We start from the raw sequence: 17,169 nt of genomic DNA on the forward strand, positions 1-17,169 counted from the left end.
CTGAGTCCTGGGGTTTTGTGGTTTTAGGCACTAGTAGAAGTTTAAGTATTTTCTCTTTCTAACTCCTTCTCCTCTAGGCCATAAAAGCTCTTTACTTTTTTTGTTTGTTTGTTTAATCTCCAAGCTCCCTTCAGCAGTTGCTACACCTTCAGATTGGGACATCCTGCCTCATTTGCAAACCTCAGCTGTGTCTGGGGGCAGGGCAGCAGTGGAGCTGCCAGGAGCAGGAAGGCTTCCAAGTCAGAGCACTACATCAGACGTAGGGAAACTGGGGGCAGATATATCTGGAAGGTGACGGGCATCAGGAGGCTCCCTGCCCAAAGGACATTGAAGATCAAAGCTGATGTTTTCTTTCCTTGGTAAATTTCGCATGACTTGGCACACAGCGCACATCTGAGAACAGGTATAATTGAGCTCAACTTTCCCTTATTTTGAAGAGCTTGTGCATTCGGGTCTACGGATTGGGGGCGGGGTGGGGGGGGGAGTAAACAATTGGAAATCCAGTCACATGTATCTCACAGCCATGTGGGCTGAGATGGGGATGGTCCATCAGGCATTAGGAATAGGCTTGATTTTGGAATGCAGTGGATCTGATTGCTTCTTGGCACTTCCTTTTCCCAATTATGTTTGGCTTAGTCTAGTAGTCAAATTACTTTGCAGTCCCTAAGCTGATCCAGGAAGCATACAGAGGGCACAGAGAGGATACTGTCTAAAAAGTAGACTGGGTGATGGGGGAGGGAGGGTTCTGGCTGCAAATTGGAAATGTTCACTAACTAATCCACAACCCAGCCCAAAGAAAGTGACTGTATATTATAGCTTGGCCCTTTGTTAAGCCCCCAAACTGAATGTAACATGCTTTTTTAGAATATTGATCAATTAAGGCTATTGTGCCCTCTTTCAATTATTTTGCTTCCTGAATATAGCTCAAGAAGACATATGACAGGTATTTTGAATTGATTTTATTTGAAAACATAGAATTTTTCATAACGAATATATGTTCTGTTTCAAAGATTTAGAAACCTTCTTAAAATCTAGACCCAGTACTCTGTTTTACCTTGGTAAACAAATGAATTGATAATTTGAGTTTCAATCTGAATGTAGTAATGCCACCAGACTGGAGCTAAAATTTTCCTTTTTATAATTTAGGAAGGAAGTGTTTGCATAAAATGTGATACTTAAAAAAAAAAATGTGGCTTTAAATAAGGGATCAGTCAGAAGGGTAAACCTACTCAAGAGAATGGGCCAGTTTTACTAATGGCTTCATAGAATTCATTATTCCCATGAGAGTATATTCATGAATTATTAAGTAACTCAGCCACTTATTAAATCAAGTTAGAGAAAAAAAAGCAATAACTTCTAAAAGTTGAAAGGACTTAGGTAGCAAATGTAATGAGTAGAGTATGTATGTATTCAAACCATATTAAGGTTCACACACTACAAATGCAGTTTGGTCAATTTCTACCTTACCAAGTGGAAATTGAGTTTTATGAGTTAAAGGTTGTATATAAAGGAATAATAATATTTTAAGCCTTTATGGTGTAATGTCTGAAAACTTCTTCCTGTCCTCTCCTTTCAGTGATGAAATGTCGGATGGTGAGGTCAACCAACAACCAATAATCACGAGAGTTAGCTGCTATTTTAATAGTACCTTTTTGGTAAATTGAAGTTATTGCCTGGAAAATTATTCAGCCACAGATTCTCCATGAGGTAGTCCTGTGTAGTGGTCACAATTTCTATTTCCTCTGCCTTCATATCAGTTTCTTTACCTCTTGAAGCTTAAGATCATCTGTAAAAGGGAAGTGATGGCACAGATCTCACAGTGTGTTCTGGAGGATTAAATAAGATTTATGCAATCAAAAGCATCATTAGAGCAGCTAGAACATAAAAAGCGCTAAATACATGGTTTTGTGATATACCTCACACACCTACCCATATGATTTGCATGTTTCTTGCATTTTGATCATTTTTTTGATCCTAATACCTAAAAGCAGGAGGTCAAACACAGAGACTCCTGTTCTATGACAGCAAGTCTGATGACTCACCAGAGGAAGAGAAAATAGATATTAACAGATCCTGACATTTGATAACATGAGTCCACTCTATCTGGTCTTCCATTATAAAAATCAGTCCAAAAATGACAGCCTTTTATTTTGGAGGGTGAGTAATCTAGTAGATGAATCAGCCTTCTCAGGTGTATGTTATTAATCTCCAGCAATTTTAATTTTATATATAGTAACAATGCAGTTTCTACATCAACTTCCTGAGAATCCTAACTAAAACCTCTGATTCAAAATTAGTTGTAATTCGCATTTGAGGAATTTTTGCACTCTGTTGTATAGGACCAGAAGTTGTTCACTTTCTATGTGTGTACTGGACTGGCAAATCCAGGTTTGGGACAACCTCTCCTACTAGCCAGCAGTATGTGCTTGGACAAATCATACCCAACATCTCTGAGCTTCCACTTTCCTTGCATAAAAAAAGAGGGCACTTAACCCAGTGATATTGAAGATTGTTTCTTTCCAGCTCTGAGAGTTCTAGTTCTAAGTTTCTTTTATTTCCAAGATCAATACATAAAATAACTTTCAGAGCTACTTTCTTGATTTTCCAAACCAGCTGACAAAATTTGAGTTTATAAAATTTTAAAGATGACAAAAATCACACCCATGGCTTCAGTAAGATAATCTCTAAAACAATTTAGTTGTGCAAAACAGGAGTGCCAAACACACTTCCATAACTCTGAAAGGGAAAAATATGGTAAGTGAGTTAGGAAGGAAAACAACAAAAACAACAATAACACATACACATCAAGTGATGGGATGAAATTAAAAGAAATCTGTCCCATCAGATAGTAATCCCCCCTGACCCCAATCCAAGGTCTATTTTCCAGGACAGGTAAAACTACTTCCTCCCACAAAAGTCAAGCTGATATTTCATAAACTAAATTATAATTGTGAATAATAAGCAGAATAGTTAAGTATAAAATAAATAAACATTTTCATTTTATAGGACCTCTTTAATTCAGCAAAAAGGTCACACTGAGATAGATATAAAGATATATATATATATATATACACACACACACATATCTAGGAGCATCAAACTTTTTCTTTTTCTTTTTTTCTCTTTTCTTCAGAGAAACACAATAGTTTATCAAATAACTAAATGGTCATTATGCTTCAACAGGGCTCAATTTTTTTTTTAACATCTTTATTGAAGTATAATTGCTTTACAATGTTGTGTTTTTGCTGTATAACAAAGTGAATCAGCTATATTTATACCTATATCCCCATATCCCCTCCCTCTTGCATCTCCCTCCCACCCTCCCTACCCCACCCCTCTAGGTGGTCACAAAGCTCTGAGCTGATCTCCCTAACAGGGCTCAATTTTAACAAGTCGAATTGAAAAACAGATTGCAACAAATCACACACACGTACAGGCCTATTCATTTTCATGAAGAATCTGCTTTCAAGTTCTGATGATCCTTGATGGTTTCTTCCTGTTTAAATTTTCAGCCCATTTGCCCCAATAGAGCTTTAAATAAATCAAGAAAAGTTGAAGAAACTATTTTCCCATTGCTCCCTGCTTTTGTTTGGATTACCATTCACATTAGTCATGAAGTTGAGAAAGGAATTGTGAAGTGTAGAAATAACCCACCAAGTTCCTTCATAGATACCCAAACAATTTAACTTCAGCAACACCCAGGTCTTTCCAGTTCTTCCACCCTCTCCCAGGTGCCTCAGGCAGCCTCCATCAACCACCCTCCTAATGTGGCCACCCTCTCGAAATACCCTCCTCAGAACATCCATTTCAGGAGGGCTGGGGGGAAGAGTCTCAGGTTCCCCTAATACCTGGGAATGCACTTTCCCTCTCCAGTTCAAATTTGCTAGGCAGAAGAAGAAAAATAAAGAAAAAAGAGAGAGAAAGCCTAAAAAGGAAGGTTGGATTGTAGTTAGTGTCTGTTAGTGCAGATACATCTATTGGTGTGATCACTTCAACAGTTAGTGGGACTTGGCACAGTGCCAAGTTACGTACAGAACAGTATTTATTGTGGTAGGAGATGCACCCTTCAAACAATGTATCCATTAAGAATTCAATGTGTTACGACCCAGCAATCCCACTACTGGGCATATACCCTGAGAAAACCATAATTCAAAAAGAGTCATGTACCACAATGTTCATTGCAGCTCTATTTATAATAGCCAGGACATGGAAGCAACCTAAATGTCCATCAACAGATGAATGGATAAAGAAGATGTGGCCCATATATACAATGGAATATTACTCAGCCATAAAAAGAAACGAAATTGAGTTATTTGTAGTGAGGTGGATGGACCTAGAGTCTGTCATACAGAGTGAAGTAAGTCAGAAAGAGAAAAACAAATACCATATGTTAACACATATACATGGAATCTAAAAAAAAAAAAATGGTTCTGAAGAACCTAGGGGCAGGACAGGAATAAAGAAACAGACGTAGAGAATGGGCTTGAGGACAAGGGGAGGGGGAAGGGTAAGCTAGGATGAAGTGAGAGAGTGGCATGGACATATATACACTAACAAATATAAAATAGATAGCTAGTGGGAAGCAGCCGCATAGCACAGGGAGATCTGCTCGGTGCTTTGTGACCACCTAGAGGGGTGGGATAGGGAGGGTAGGAGGGAGATGCAAGAGGGAGGGGGTATGGGGATATATGTATATGTATAGCTGATTCACTTTGTTATAAAGCAGAAACTAACACACCATTGTAAAGCAATTATACACCAATAAAAATGTTAAAAACAAATTCAATGTGTGAAATTTATAAAAATCCTTTCTACCAAGACATTTTCAAGCTCATTAATCAACACTTTATTGACAATGAGTTAAGCTTAGAATATACACTGATACACATGAAAGTTTAATGATAAAAATAAGAAGGATTTTTTTCCTTAATTGTGTTACTCCTTGGGAGAACTTAAGATAGTATCATCTGTGTTCTGATATTCCCCAACCTCTTTCCCCTGCTGTTTACTTGGGTAATTGGCATAGATTTTTCACTGGGCAGTGATGGTTCCAGTTAATTTGGGATAATATAACCAGACCCTTAAATAGCATATAACACATAAGAACAAAAAAAGTAAACATAGTAAATTTTTCTCTAGCTCAGAGTTTGGCAAATATTTTCTGTAAAAGGGCAAATATTATATTTTTTGGCTCTGCAGACTGTACACATTTCCTGTCACATGTTCTTGTTTTATTTTTTCAAACCTTATAAGAATGAAAAAGCTATTCTTACCTCATGGGCTGTACAAAAATTTCTGGCCCACAGGCAGTAGTTTGCCTGTCCTTGATCAAGTTATGTAAGTCATGCTTTTACTTCAGTAGATACAATCTTACTTAAATACAGAATAGAGTTCTATTTTTCCTCCTCTTATGTAAAGCTAGAGTTATCATTCAAATATATATTAAATATCTTCTATGTGTCTGCTGCACTAGAGGATACAAAGATCACCATGAAGTTTCAGACCTCAAAAAAAAGTGAGATAATTATGAAAATAAACAAAAAATAAGGAAGACTGGGCACAAATGGCATTGATAGTTGTCTGAAAGGCTCCAAAATGCCTCCTTAAAGATGTCTATGTGAGTAAGTCTTAAAGGATGTGATCAATGCTGCTGAATGCATATTAATTCTATCTTATTTTCCTTCCTCACTAATAAAACATTGATTTCTGCAGAGCAAGCACGTGTCTAGTAAACAGCTATGTTTCCCAACTTCCCTTGTAGCTAAGGTTAGATTGTGATATAATTCTGGTCAGTGAAATATACTTGGAAGTCGCTAGATGGGGAAATGTTTAAAAATGAGGTAGAATTAGCTGCCACATGATGTTTTCCCTTTTCTCTTCTTCCTCTCTGGAATGTAGATGTGGTATCGGTGATGCAGCAGTCATTTTGCAAACATGAGGCAAGAAGTAGAAGGAGAAAATCTACCAGTAGCCTGGGCTTCCCATGGTTCTGTGAAATCACATTACCATTACTGGACAGTCATGTTGGGACTTCTTTTCACACAAGAAAAATAAACTCCTTGCTTATTTAAGCCTCTATTTTGTCAGATCATCTGGATGCAGATAGGTTGGCTCATGAAAAGAAAAGTTTGTGAAAGGTCATCCCAAGCAATGGGGGCAGAATGAGCCAAGGAACCGAGATTTGAAAGTATGGAGGTTGAACAATAGAAAATATTTAGTTTGGCTGGAGCCAGTGTACTTGGGCATCAGTTAAAATAGCACAGGTATGATTATTACACTTTCAATTTGTGGAGTATTTTTCTCCCTTAAAAAATTTCCAGAGCTTTTATGCAAACATAAAAGTGCCTGTGTCATTGGTTCTGAACTTATTATCTAAAATTACTGTGAGAAAAACAAGGAATTCTTTTCATATGGATCCTGACTCAGCACGTTTATCTTGTTTACTTTTAGTCACTGTGTTTCTGTTTACAGCTCATGAAATTCATCAGAACAAAGGTCCTAGCATTGATAAGTGAAACCACAAACTCAAGCAAATAGCAGAAGCCAGAGTCCATTTGAACTGAAGTCAAGTTCAGAGCCGATCTTCCTGAGAGTCCTTTTAACACTGATTTGTCATAGCAGGTAGCTGACAAGATTTACCCTCAAGGACCAGAAACATGCACTGTGCCATCCAAAAGGCAGAAGCGCTGGATGGGGCTCATTTGATGCGAATCCTCTGGCAGGATGGCGCAGAGTCTGTCTACCCCGCTGTTTGGCTGAGGGACAACTGTCAGTGTCCCGAGTGCTACCTGGATTCTGCAAAAGCACGGAAACTTCTCATCGAAGCTCTTGATGTGAACATCGGTATCAAAGGCTTGACGTTTGACAGGAAAAAGGTAACTGTCTCTAAATTATCTCTCCCTTCTCTCTCACCTTAAATAAAGGAACTAGTCTCCAATAATTTACATAATGAATTATATTTTATTTGATCATATTTTATATGTAAAACCGTGATTGCATAGTCCTTGGTGCAAAGTCCACATGCTTACTGAATGGAAGCTTCTGCTATTATTATTACTATTTTTATTACTACTGCTATTATTTTTAATAAAATGTACAGTGTGGCTCATTATTCCTTCAGTGAGTGGCAGCCTTGAAGGCACAATCAAACTATGTCTCTAATAAAAGGAATGCCCCTGGGCTTCAGTTTACTCATCTAGAAACAAGGGATACTAACAAAATTTGTTCCTAGAGATGATGTGAAGATTCAATGAGCTAATACGGGTAAAAATCTTAGCATGTGGCTGGCATATGGTGAGCACTCAAAAACTCGTATTGATGAGTATTTTTAGTCAAATTCGTGAGTAAATGTGTAAGGCTTTGCATGGGATTCCTGAGAGCGTAGCTGTCAAAACCACAAACTAGATGTGGCCTCACCCTGTGTTTCTCTCTTCCAAATTTGCCAAGATAGTTATCAGAAGAACAAGTGTGACCAGCAAGGTCCTCCTCTCCCACTCCTGTCTCCATCTCGAATTAAGGACTTTACCCGCAGGGTTCGCTGCTTGCTAGCTGTGGGATCTTAGATGTGTTATTTCCTCTTAACTTTGCTCACCTGAAAAAGGTGAATATTAGTTATTGCTTCTCCCTCAAGTTGTATGAGGACTAAGTGGGTTATATTTATAGTGCTCATTGTAGAGTATACACTCAAAATGGTTTTATTCTTACTATTACTATCTGCCTCATCATCATCATTACTATTTCTGACACTCTTGGAAGGAATATTAATTGATCTCTAACTTCAAGTCATCACAGAAAGTTTAGGGACCACAGGTTTTCAGAATATAGAACAAGAACTCAGATCTAGCCAGGTTTTATTTCTTTGTGATATTTAAAGGGCCTCAGATCTCAGCTGTATTCCCTTGGCTTTCAGTTTCCTTGTTTTCCAAAAGCTTATTCTATGCCTGTGAGTATATAAGTTAAATAACAGAAAGAAAAAAGAGCAAGGGCTAATTCGATTCCCTGATAACCTTAAATAACATTCAGAAACAGCAAGAGTGGAGAACCAAAGTACGTAGAAGCATAATATACGTTTACGTGATATTTGCTTTCTGTATTATAAGGTTCATATCACGTGGCCAAACGACCACTACAGTGAATATGAAGCTGATTGGCTGAAGAAAAGATGCTTTTCACAGCAGGCCAGAGAAAAACTCCAGAGAGAATTGTTTTTGCCAGGTAACCTTGCTATGATCTTCAATGTCCTTTAAAACTTGTCCGGTAAGAAATTTGCTCAGAAGCAAATTAAAACCCTCGTGCTTTGGTTAAAATATTATTGTAATTTACGTGGAACGTTTAATGATTTACCAACACAGATCATGTAGGTAGAGATGGAAAGAAACATAGAGCAGTTCTAGACATTCTAAAGAGACAGAAAGAAAAGAAATGCAGCAAATATTTATCCTTGTCATCTAACACAAAAACTGGCACACCGTAGACACTCCATAAGTGTTCCCTGCAAAGGAGCAGGATGAACCAGAGGCAGACTTGCCCTTAATAATTTTATCTAAGGCCAGAACCACACAAAATCAACAAGGCAGAAATTCCTAACCGGGCATCACATAAAACTGTGATCCATGAACCTCATGAAATGATATACACAACATTGACAACATTGAGTGTGCATGTGAGCGTGTGTGTGTGTGTGTGTATATGTGTGTCAGGCTTGTGCACAGCAAATTGCTTGGGGAGAGTTTATATGAATCCCAAGGGAATCTGTGAACACAGAAACATTCAGAAAATCTCCAGTAGACAGATTCGGTCGAAAAGAAAGACTTCATTCTTTGTTGGTTTTTTTTTAATTTCCTTTCAGTCTGTTTTCTTTTTTTATTGAAGTATGGTTGATTTACAATGTTGTGTTAATTTCTGCTGTACAGCAAAGTGATTCAGTTATACATCTATATACACATTCTTTTTTATATTCTTTTCCATTATGGTTTATCACAGGATATTGAATATAGTTCCCTGTGCTATATGGAAGGGCCTTGTTGCTTATCCATCCTATATATAATAGTTTGCATCTGCTAACCCCAAACTCCCACTCCATCCTTCTTCCACTTCCCCCTTGGCAACTATGAGTCTGTTCTCTATGAAGAAGACTGAATTTTTGATCTGAGAGACAAAGTAAATACTTAATATAGATAAAAAGTTATTTTTTAAATACGACTTTTTGGAGATACACAGTAATACAGCTCAAACAGAGGTGCTGGGGAGAAGTGGGAAGTCTTAATACTTTGCCCTCTGTGTATTTTGAAGATTTGTGTCATAAGATGATGTGGGTCAAAGGTCCACAAATTCATGTTTTCAAATTCTGAAAACATGCTGATTCATATGTATTTACTAGAACCTTGACTTCTACAAACACGCTAACAAGCCAACTTTCCCTGAACATTCTTTTCCGCTGTTTACCAGATATATCGGACCACTGTCCCTTTGGGCAACTGACCAGCCTTGTTGGATTTTACACACACCTCTTCTGGGATTTCTGGGTCATACACCAAGATAGAGATTTTACCTTACTCCTTTCAAATCTGAAATTCTCAAACATGTGTGGTAACCTCGTGGTTTTCAATGTTAGACTTACAACAGTTTACTGGGTGTGGAGATGTTACTAAATAGCCAACTTGAGCCCCACAGCTTCACCTTGTCCCATGGTTATCAATAGGGTATGACGTGGTCCCCTTCCTGTTCAAGCATAGTCCAGTCTTATCAAGAGCTAGCTTCCTCCATTCTCTTAATCTCAACATTCTGACAACTGACAATGTTTTGCTCTAGTGCTTTCTGTCTAAACCACCAGGAATCCATTTTCCTCTCTATCTAGTCCAGCTAGCTGGTGGAATCCAGATGGATATCCAGGGAAAGATGTTTTTCCTGCCTTCCCCCAGTGAGTGCTTTGCTAGATTCTTCAAAGAGTCTTCAATTACAAAACTGAGTGGCAACTGTCTGGGTCAAATAGGAATATCACAAGTATATTATTATTTTTTATTTATTTTAGATTTCTTCTGGTACTCAAAATATTTTTCCTTAACTCTGCCCTAATTTTGTAATCCCGTTGGATTTTACTCTAATTTCCTTCGAGCTCTTCTTTTGATTATTTCAGGGAATAAAAGCCAACTTTTTATTATTACAGCTTATGCTTTTAAGCATTGTAAAAGTATACGGCCACCTCCTCCATTAATATTTCTTGATGAGTTCAGTTTTATAGCTTACATTTCTCAGTACTATCAGGCAGTAGCAGGATGGAAATGATACTACATTCAGTTAAACAGTGGAAAAAACTAGTCACACTGACAGGCTGCAATCATGAATAATATAAGGAGGACTGGCTGCTATTTAGACAACGGAAACTATTTTAATGGTTTAAAACAAGATCAGATTTTGAAAATATATTCTCAAGCTGTGCAGTTGGTAGGTGAAAGAAGAAATTAATGGACCATTTTTGAAATATTGCTTCTATGGCTTTTTGCCTGTAGAATTTGACACCTTATTTCCCTGCCATTGCATATTTTCAAACATTCATACTCAGAACAAGTAAACAAACTCAGTTACATTTCTCAAAGAATTTTGTTTTTAGTCCTCAGTGGCAATGTTTCCTCTGCTGCTCTTTCCTTAGAGTGAGGAAAGACTTTTAAAATCTGGCGTCAAGATGCAGATCACTTTTACTTGATCTTCACTTGGCACTAGATGTTGAACTCAAAAATGAAAAAAACATCAGCCAGAAAAAAACTTTTGTCATGGGACAGCCACAGCTGGAAAGAAGGCATTGGTAATGATTATTCCGTCATAAATTTCTATTCAACTGCACGTATATCGCGCACCTATCTTGTGTGAGAAGCTGTAAGGAAATACCGAGTTTTAAAAAGACATGGATTCTGCCCTAGAGGATTTATCCAGTCTAGGAGGGGACACTAGCCATGGAAACAAATAAGTATAGTACATCATTTTAAGTACATGAAAGTGTGCATAGAAGGTTAACTAGAATGTAGAAGGACTCTGAAGAGACAAGGAAATGGGACTCAAATAAGAGCTAATACTTGAGCTGGGTTTTGAAGGATCTGTCAGACAAAGATAGAAGGAAAGGAAATTCTCAACAGAGAAAAGGGCATGTAGAAAATCAGAGAAGCATAAAAGAGCAGGGTAGGTGTAGGAAACTGCAATTAGTTTAAAATATGGGTGAAGTTAAAATTGTTAGGCAACAAGGAAGGAAATGGCTTAAGTACCCTACTAAGAAGCTTAGCCCTAAACCCTTAGGCAAGGAAGTTTGCTCAGCACAGAGGTCAAGTATGTTTCCTTCCATTCGTTTCTCAGGCTGATTCTCTTCCTAAAATTCCAGAGAAATGAGTTTAAGGTTTTTATAAGTTTAAGAAGATTGCTTTACTTATTTTCTTTAGGATGCATTTTATATTTTCAGAGTTGTATCTTTCTGATTTTTACCAAATGCATATAATTTCGTAAATGCCTACAAGGTTGTGAATGTCTTCTTAGCTTCCTTTTTCTCTTGATGCATTCTCTCCCCCTCCAGTGTACCCCTTTGGTTCTTGGTTTGTACTTATCTTACTAAAGACGGTGAAGTGATCAGTGCTGTGTTGTAGAAAGGTCTTGGTCATGGTCATCTGTGCTGGATGGATTGGCGTGGGGAGTGCCTGGGAGCAGGGTAACCATAGCATGGCCTAGAAATCATCCTGTAAGAGCCATTAAGAACTTAAACTAGGGAAGTAGCAGAGAGGATGGGGGTAGAATTTGTACTCAAGAGAAACATATATTGACCTGGAGGACAGGAGGTTGCCGGCCCTCTAATCTCTACCAATTTAAAACCAGACTGTTGAAGCCTCGCATGTGAATGTTTCCAGATAGGTGGATGAAATGGAAGACTTTAATAAAACATTGGAAATACGAAGATTTTTTAATGTAATTGTTTTTTAGCCTCCATGTGAAATTGACATAATTATACACTCATTTTTTGTGACTAACTTCATGATGCAAAATTCCCCAAATAAAATTGATAAGACTAAAATGGGAAAAAAAATCAATCCATAGCATGATCTTATATATATGAACCTAAATATCTGTTCTTCTTATTAACACTCAGAGGCAGAATGAATGCTTGTTTTCCTATCTATCTCCTTGAATTGGTACTGAAATGTTTGTATATTATTCTCTGACATCAATAGTATTTGTCATTGCAAATTAAGATTTAAAATGTGGTAATTTGAAGAAAATCTTGTGTTCTATGGAAGTGGTCTGCTCAGTTTTCTCAGCAGTGCAGGGAGTGAGTACATTGCACGGTCAGAGAAGGATATTTCCCCTCGTTTCAATATGCCCCACTTTAGCAGAGCAAGTCTTCACCTGTGTACTTTATCAGACTACAACCCTTCGGTGCATAGCTATGACTCCCTCCTTTGTTTCGAAAGGAATATGCCACAAGAGGAGTGAAAACTCTCAAGGAGATATAAGGTCCCTCTAAGATCTCTGTGCCTTGCACATGGTGAAAAACAAAAAACAAAAAACAGAGCTCCCCCTTTCTTACAGATGGCATGTGTTTCGTTGAAGATGAAGCTTTCTATTATAGTGCAAAGAACAGAATTGGTTTGGTACCCAGGCTATTTTTACAGAAATTTTCCAAAAGAGAAAAAAATCACTATCTTTTAAAAAAATTAACAAGTAATGTACACAGTAAACATGCCTAACTCCCATGTAATATTGCACCCATGTCCCTAAGCTTTGCCCCATTCTTCTGCCTTTCTTAAACCCCTAGAGGTGGGAATCTGCCGTGCATGTCAGGGATGGGTGAGGGCATTTGTTTCACATATTACTTGGTAATTATAAAAAGGACTGGGAGTTTGTTTGTTTCAAGCTGCCTTAGAATGTTCCAACTGTATCAGAACTGCCAGGTCAGAATGGCTTCAGAAGAGCTCTGTGAAATCAGCTGCATTAGAGCAATCAATTCACCATGTCACATACCAAAATACATTCCCTTCCCAAGAAAGACCTTATAAAAATTCCTTCCCTGAAGTCATCCAGGCTCACACTATCTGATGCACAGGTGGGAGAATGGTTCAAAGTCTTCGTAAGTTTAAGAAGCAAGTCTGTATTCTACTTTGCCTGCCATATGTGAAATGAACATATTGACTTTCAGAGAAATGTTTTTGGGGTTTTGATGAAACGAATACAGGTATCTTAAATGCTTGTGAGTTTACAAATGCATATTTTGCTTCACTTTTTCTCTGTGCCATAGTGATGTCTTCCAATGTGTCTTATTCTTTTCTGAATTACATATCATTTATCCCACTCAGTTTCTGCATTGTACTTGGTAAACATGGGCGTAATATGTAAAGGGTCTAATATCCCTCCATGGACTGTGAGTCAGTGAGTACAAGATGGGAGATTCACAGCCTGGGAAGTACCCTGAAGTGCTGTGTACCCAGCAGAGGCCCCGAATCTGCAGGTTGTTCCCACAGCCATCTGCCTAGTTTTTGATTCCACTTGTAAACTCTAGGTCAAATCCTTTTTCTTTTGCCTTTTCTCATCTCCATCCATACCTCCAATTAGAAAATACAAAACCACATACTCAGAGATAAGTATTGGGTTGGCCAAAAAGTTTGTTCGGGTTTTTCGTAAGATGTTATAGAAAACCCGAACAAACGTTTTGTCCAACCCAATATTAAAGATGTCTATTTTACAACTAGATACATTACAGAAATACTGGGGGAAAAAGGCCTGTGTACTACATCTATTACTTTTTATAATTTAAGAAACATTAATTATATTCTTTTTAAAAAATCATTTTTTATTACTTAACAACTTCATAAAACAAAGTATCATGTCATCATCCAATGTTAGTGCGAAATAGTATTTTGAAAAGCTGGTGTCTTCAAAAGCTGATATCTTTAAAAGACTTGAAAAAGTTTGAGGATATTTTTGAGAACCTAAAACAAATCTATTTTAAGGAAGAATTATTATGTTGTATTCCCTTTTCATATTTGTTCAGTATACTTACCACATCAAAAATTAAGAAAAATATGCCAACTTTTTTTACTCTTGGAAAAGTAATTTCTAGAGTTACACTAAAGTAAATTTATTTCTTTTCCTTCCTTTTTCTTTTCAAACAGGGTAGAGTGGGCTTTTTTCAGTGAGTGAAGAACTTCCATTTCTCACAAACAAGACTTACTTTTTCTTGCAGCCCAGGAATAAGTTTTATAACATTGGCAATTGGACTGCAAATTTAGAATTTATAAATTTAGAAAATTCCAAAGTGTGGCAATTTCAAGAAGTAAAGTTGGATTGCTTTATATGCTGGCTTCACTTTTACCAAACCTACACATAAGTTATAAACAATTACTTCTCACTTCTGGTTCTACTTTGTTCTTCAAGATGACAGAACACAGCAGAACAACTATAGTTTTGGGATAGTAGATATCTTCATCGTACTTAAATTTCTCCCTTAAGATTCCATTCCCAAACTTTCAAATATGCCCATGGAAAACATTGAGTTTTAATTTCTTTTTAAAGTTTTCTATCCCTGTAGGAAAAAAATTGATTTCTAAAAAGAATTTTGATGTTGCTATTTACCCATTCTGTGTATTTGCCTAATATCTAGCTGAGCAAATTAGATAAATAATTTTTAATCACTGCTCCATTGAATGAATCCTCTAACTTTATTCTTTTCCTCAAAATTCTGTATTTTTCTCAATCTGTAACTTTGCTCTTAATCAAAAGAGCAGTGTAGCACTGAAATTAAAAGTGCTCTTGAACTTAGGTCTTTCTAGGTCTGTGATCTTGAGCAATTTACTTAACCTGTCTATGCCCCTAAATCTTTAACTGCATGATGGTACCTACTTATCACCTTGAGTAGCACCATGTTGAGAGAAAAACAATGTCTCACTTTACATATTAACTCACTTCATCTTCACAAGTTTCCCTTAAAAGCAGTTGTAAATAACTACAGAGAACAGCCTTGAGAGGCTTCTTGAACTTCTTGAACAGTATATGTTTACTGTTCAATGAAACATATGAAACAAAAAAATGTAGTATCCTATTAGTAAAATTCTTTCTCCTTTTTTCCATTAGCTGTCAAGCTTCCATGCACATCGCCTGTTTGCCCAGAGAAGACTGACATTCAAAAGGTTTTAGGGGGAAAAAGTTGTATAGGTTGTCCTTCTTGCCAACAACTTAGTGGAAGCCTTTTATTATCTCACACCTGAATTACTGAAATAACATGGCCTCTGTGTTCACTCCCAGCTTGCACAACTCTGCAGGGTAATCTTCCCAATGCCCACCATCATCTTTCTTCCCCCCTGGCTCTGGTGTTTCACTGCAGCACAATAAAGTCCAAAGTCTTCCCTGGGACTTTCTAATCATCCCACAATCAAGTGCCCCCTCAGCAAGCATGTGGATTCTTACTTTTGTCCAAACTCCATTAGTTTCTCAGATCACTTATTCTATTCCTTCTGTCTGGCCAAACTTCACCTTTCCATCCTGCAAGGTCCAACTCACATCCCAAAGAAGCCCTTTACCAACCTACCCTATATTTATATTTATCCCCAAGTCAAACTACAAAATAAAGGCCAGAAAGAAAGCAAGCCCAGGAAATGGACATAATTTCACTGGTAACACTAAAATGCAAAGCTATAATATAACAATGGAAGCATATATATTTTTCTAAAAGAATTTTGTTAGAATTCATTAGGAGAAGAAGTGAAAGAATGTGGTCTGCTAGGAAAGTGCTTCCCCCCGTGAAACAACACAGTGTTTCGAAAGGAGAACAGTTTTGGAGTCAGCAGAGGGGCTTTGACTTTCTGCTCTGTGAACTTGACCTTGTGTCATAAATGATCTGACTCTTACTTTTTCCATATGTAAAAGAGGCAATGCCTCTCAGCTCCAGGATGTGAAGAAAAAATGGGAAAATGTAAGTACTTTGCTTAGCTCAGTGCCTGCCACACTGTGGATGTTCAAACCCTGTTAGGTCTTTCCCTCCCCTTCTCCTTCTACTTAGAGAGCCATGAACATAGCAGAGGCATAGTAAAGAGCATTTAGGTAAGGTCAGGAGAGAGAAACAACAGTGGCATGATCACCTCTTATGCGTGAGTTCCCCTTACTTGACGAATAAACATGTATAATTCCAATTAAACACTTGAGAGTGACTCAGAGGTGAATTATTGCCACGAAAAGGATTTTAGTTATTCAGACATTGGTTTGAAGTCTGGGCCAAATTTTTACCTACCTGACGGATAGTTTCCTTTAAATAATACTAAGGAAGGCAATGAAAAGACTGGTCAACTATGACCCTAATTCCAATCAGTGCTGTAAAAATGTTTACTGAAGCTGGGATGATCAGCAAACTTGGGGAAAAGTGGTGAGTTATCTACTAGTTAGTTAAGGATCACTACAGATGAAAATACCAGCACTCAGTAGATATATTTCATGTAAAAACCTAGATACCTGGATGAAAAAAATTCCAGACCCATCTAGATGCAGTCCCATCACCATATAGAAAACAGATAATATGAATAAGGCAGACAGAGGAAAGGTATCTAAAGAGAACAATGTGCTCATGCAAGGAGGAAGCAGAGTCTCTCAACTCTAACTTCACTGAGACATGATGGAAGTTTCTAGCCCAGAACAAATTGGTCAAGCACAGTATATGATGGACAACCAAAAAGGAGATTTATAAAGTGATTTACTTGGAGCAATAAGAAAAAATGAGGAAAACCAGAGAAAAGGTGAATCCTCTGATGGGAGCAGATGGTCTTAGATAATCCTGTTTCACACACAGTCTTTCCCATCTCAGTTGATGGCAACCCCATCTCTCAGGCAGCAGGATCATCCTAGACTCCTTATTAACCCTTATACTACACACCCAATGTGTCAAGAAAATCTACTAGCCCTATTACCAAAACAATCCAGAATCCATCCACATCTCACTATCTCCACCACCAACCCTCCATCTAAACTACCAACATCATACGCCCTCTTCCTCCCCTTCCTCTTCCCCTACTCCTTTGCCAGTCTTCCTTCTTCATATCTTTAAAGCATTGCTATATGCCAGTCACAGAGCTCAATGCTTAATATGTATTACTGTATTTAATCCTAGCAGCAACTTTACAAAGGCAACATCATTGTAACCAGTTTACACAT

The 17,169-nt window shown here is 37.6% G+C and overlaps 1 protein-coding gene across 3 annotated transcripts in view; it reads left to right on the top strand.

Moving 5' to 3' along the window:
* The first annotated feature begins 259 nt into the window (after positions 1-259).
* BBOX1 (gamma-butyrobetaine hydroxylase 1) overlaps positions 260-17,169 on the top strand; it is an 87,018-nt gene continuing 70,108 nt past the window's right edge. Inside the window, exons 1-3 of one of the 3 annotated variants that reach the window (XM_036860967.1) lie at positions 260-403; positions 6,472-6,875; positions 8,100-8,214. In XM_036860967.1, coding sequence (XP_036716862.1) covers positions 6,657-6,875; positions 8,100-8,214 — 334 coding nt within the window. In that variant the 5' untranslated portion in view covers positions 260-403; positions 6,472-6,656. The remainder of the gene's footprint in view (positions 404-6,471; positions 6,876-8,099; positions 8,215-17,169) is intronic. The other 2 variants (XM_036860968.1, XM_036860969.1) reach the window with 2 other exon arrangements.

Source organism: Balaenoptera musculus, chromosome 8 (assembly GCF_009873245.2).
Source record: "Balaenoptera musculus isolate JJ_BM4_2016_0621 chromosome 8, mBalMus1.pri.v3, whole genome shotgun sequence".
NCBI classification, from domain to species: Eukaryota; Metazoa; Chordata; class Mammalia; order Artiodactyla; family Balaenopteridae; genus Balaenoptera; species Balaenoptera musculus.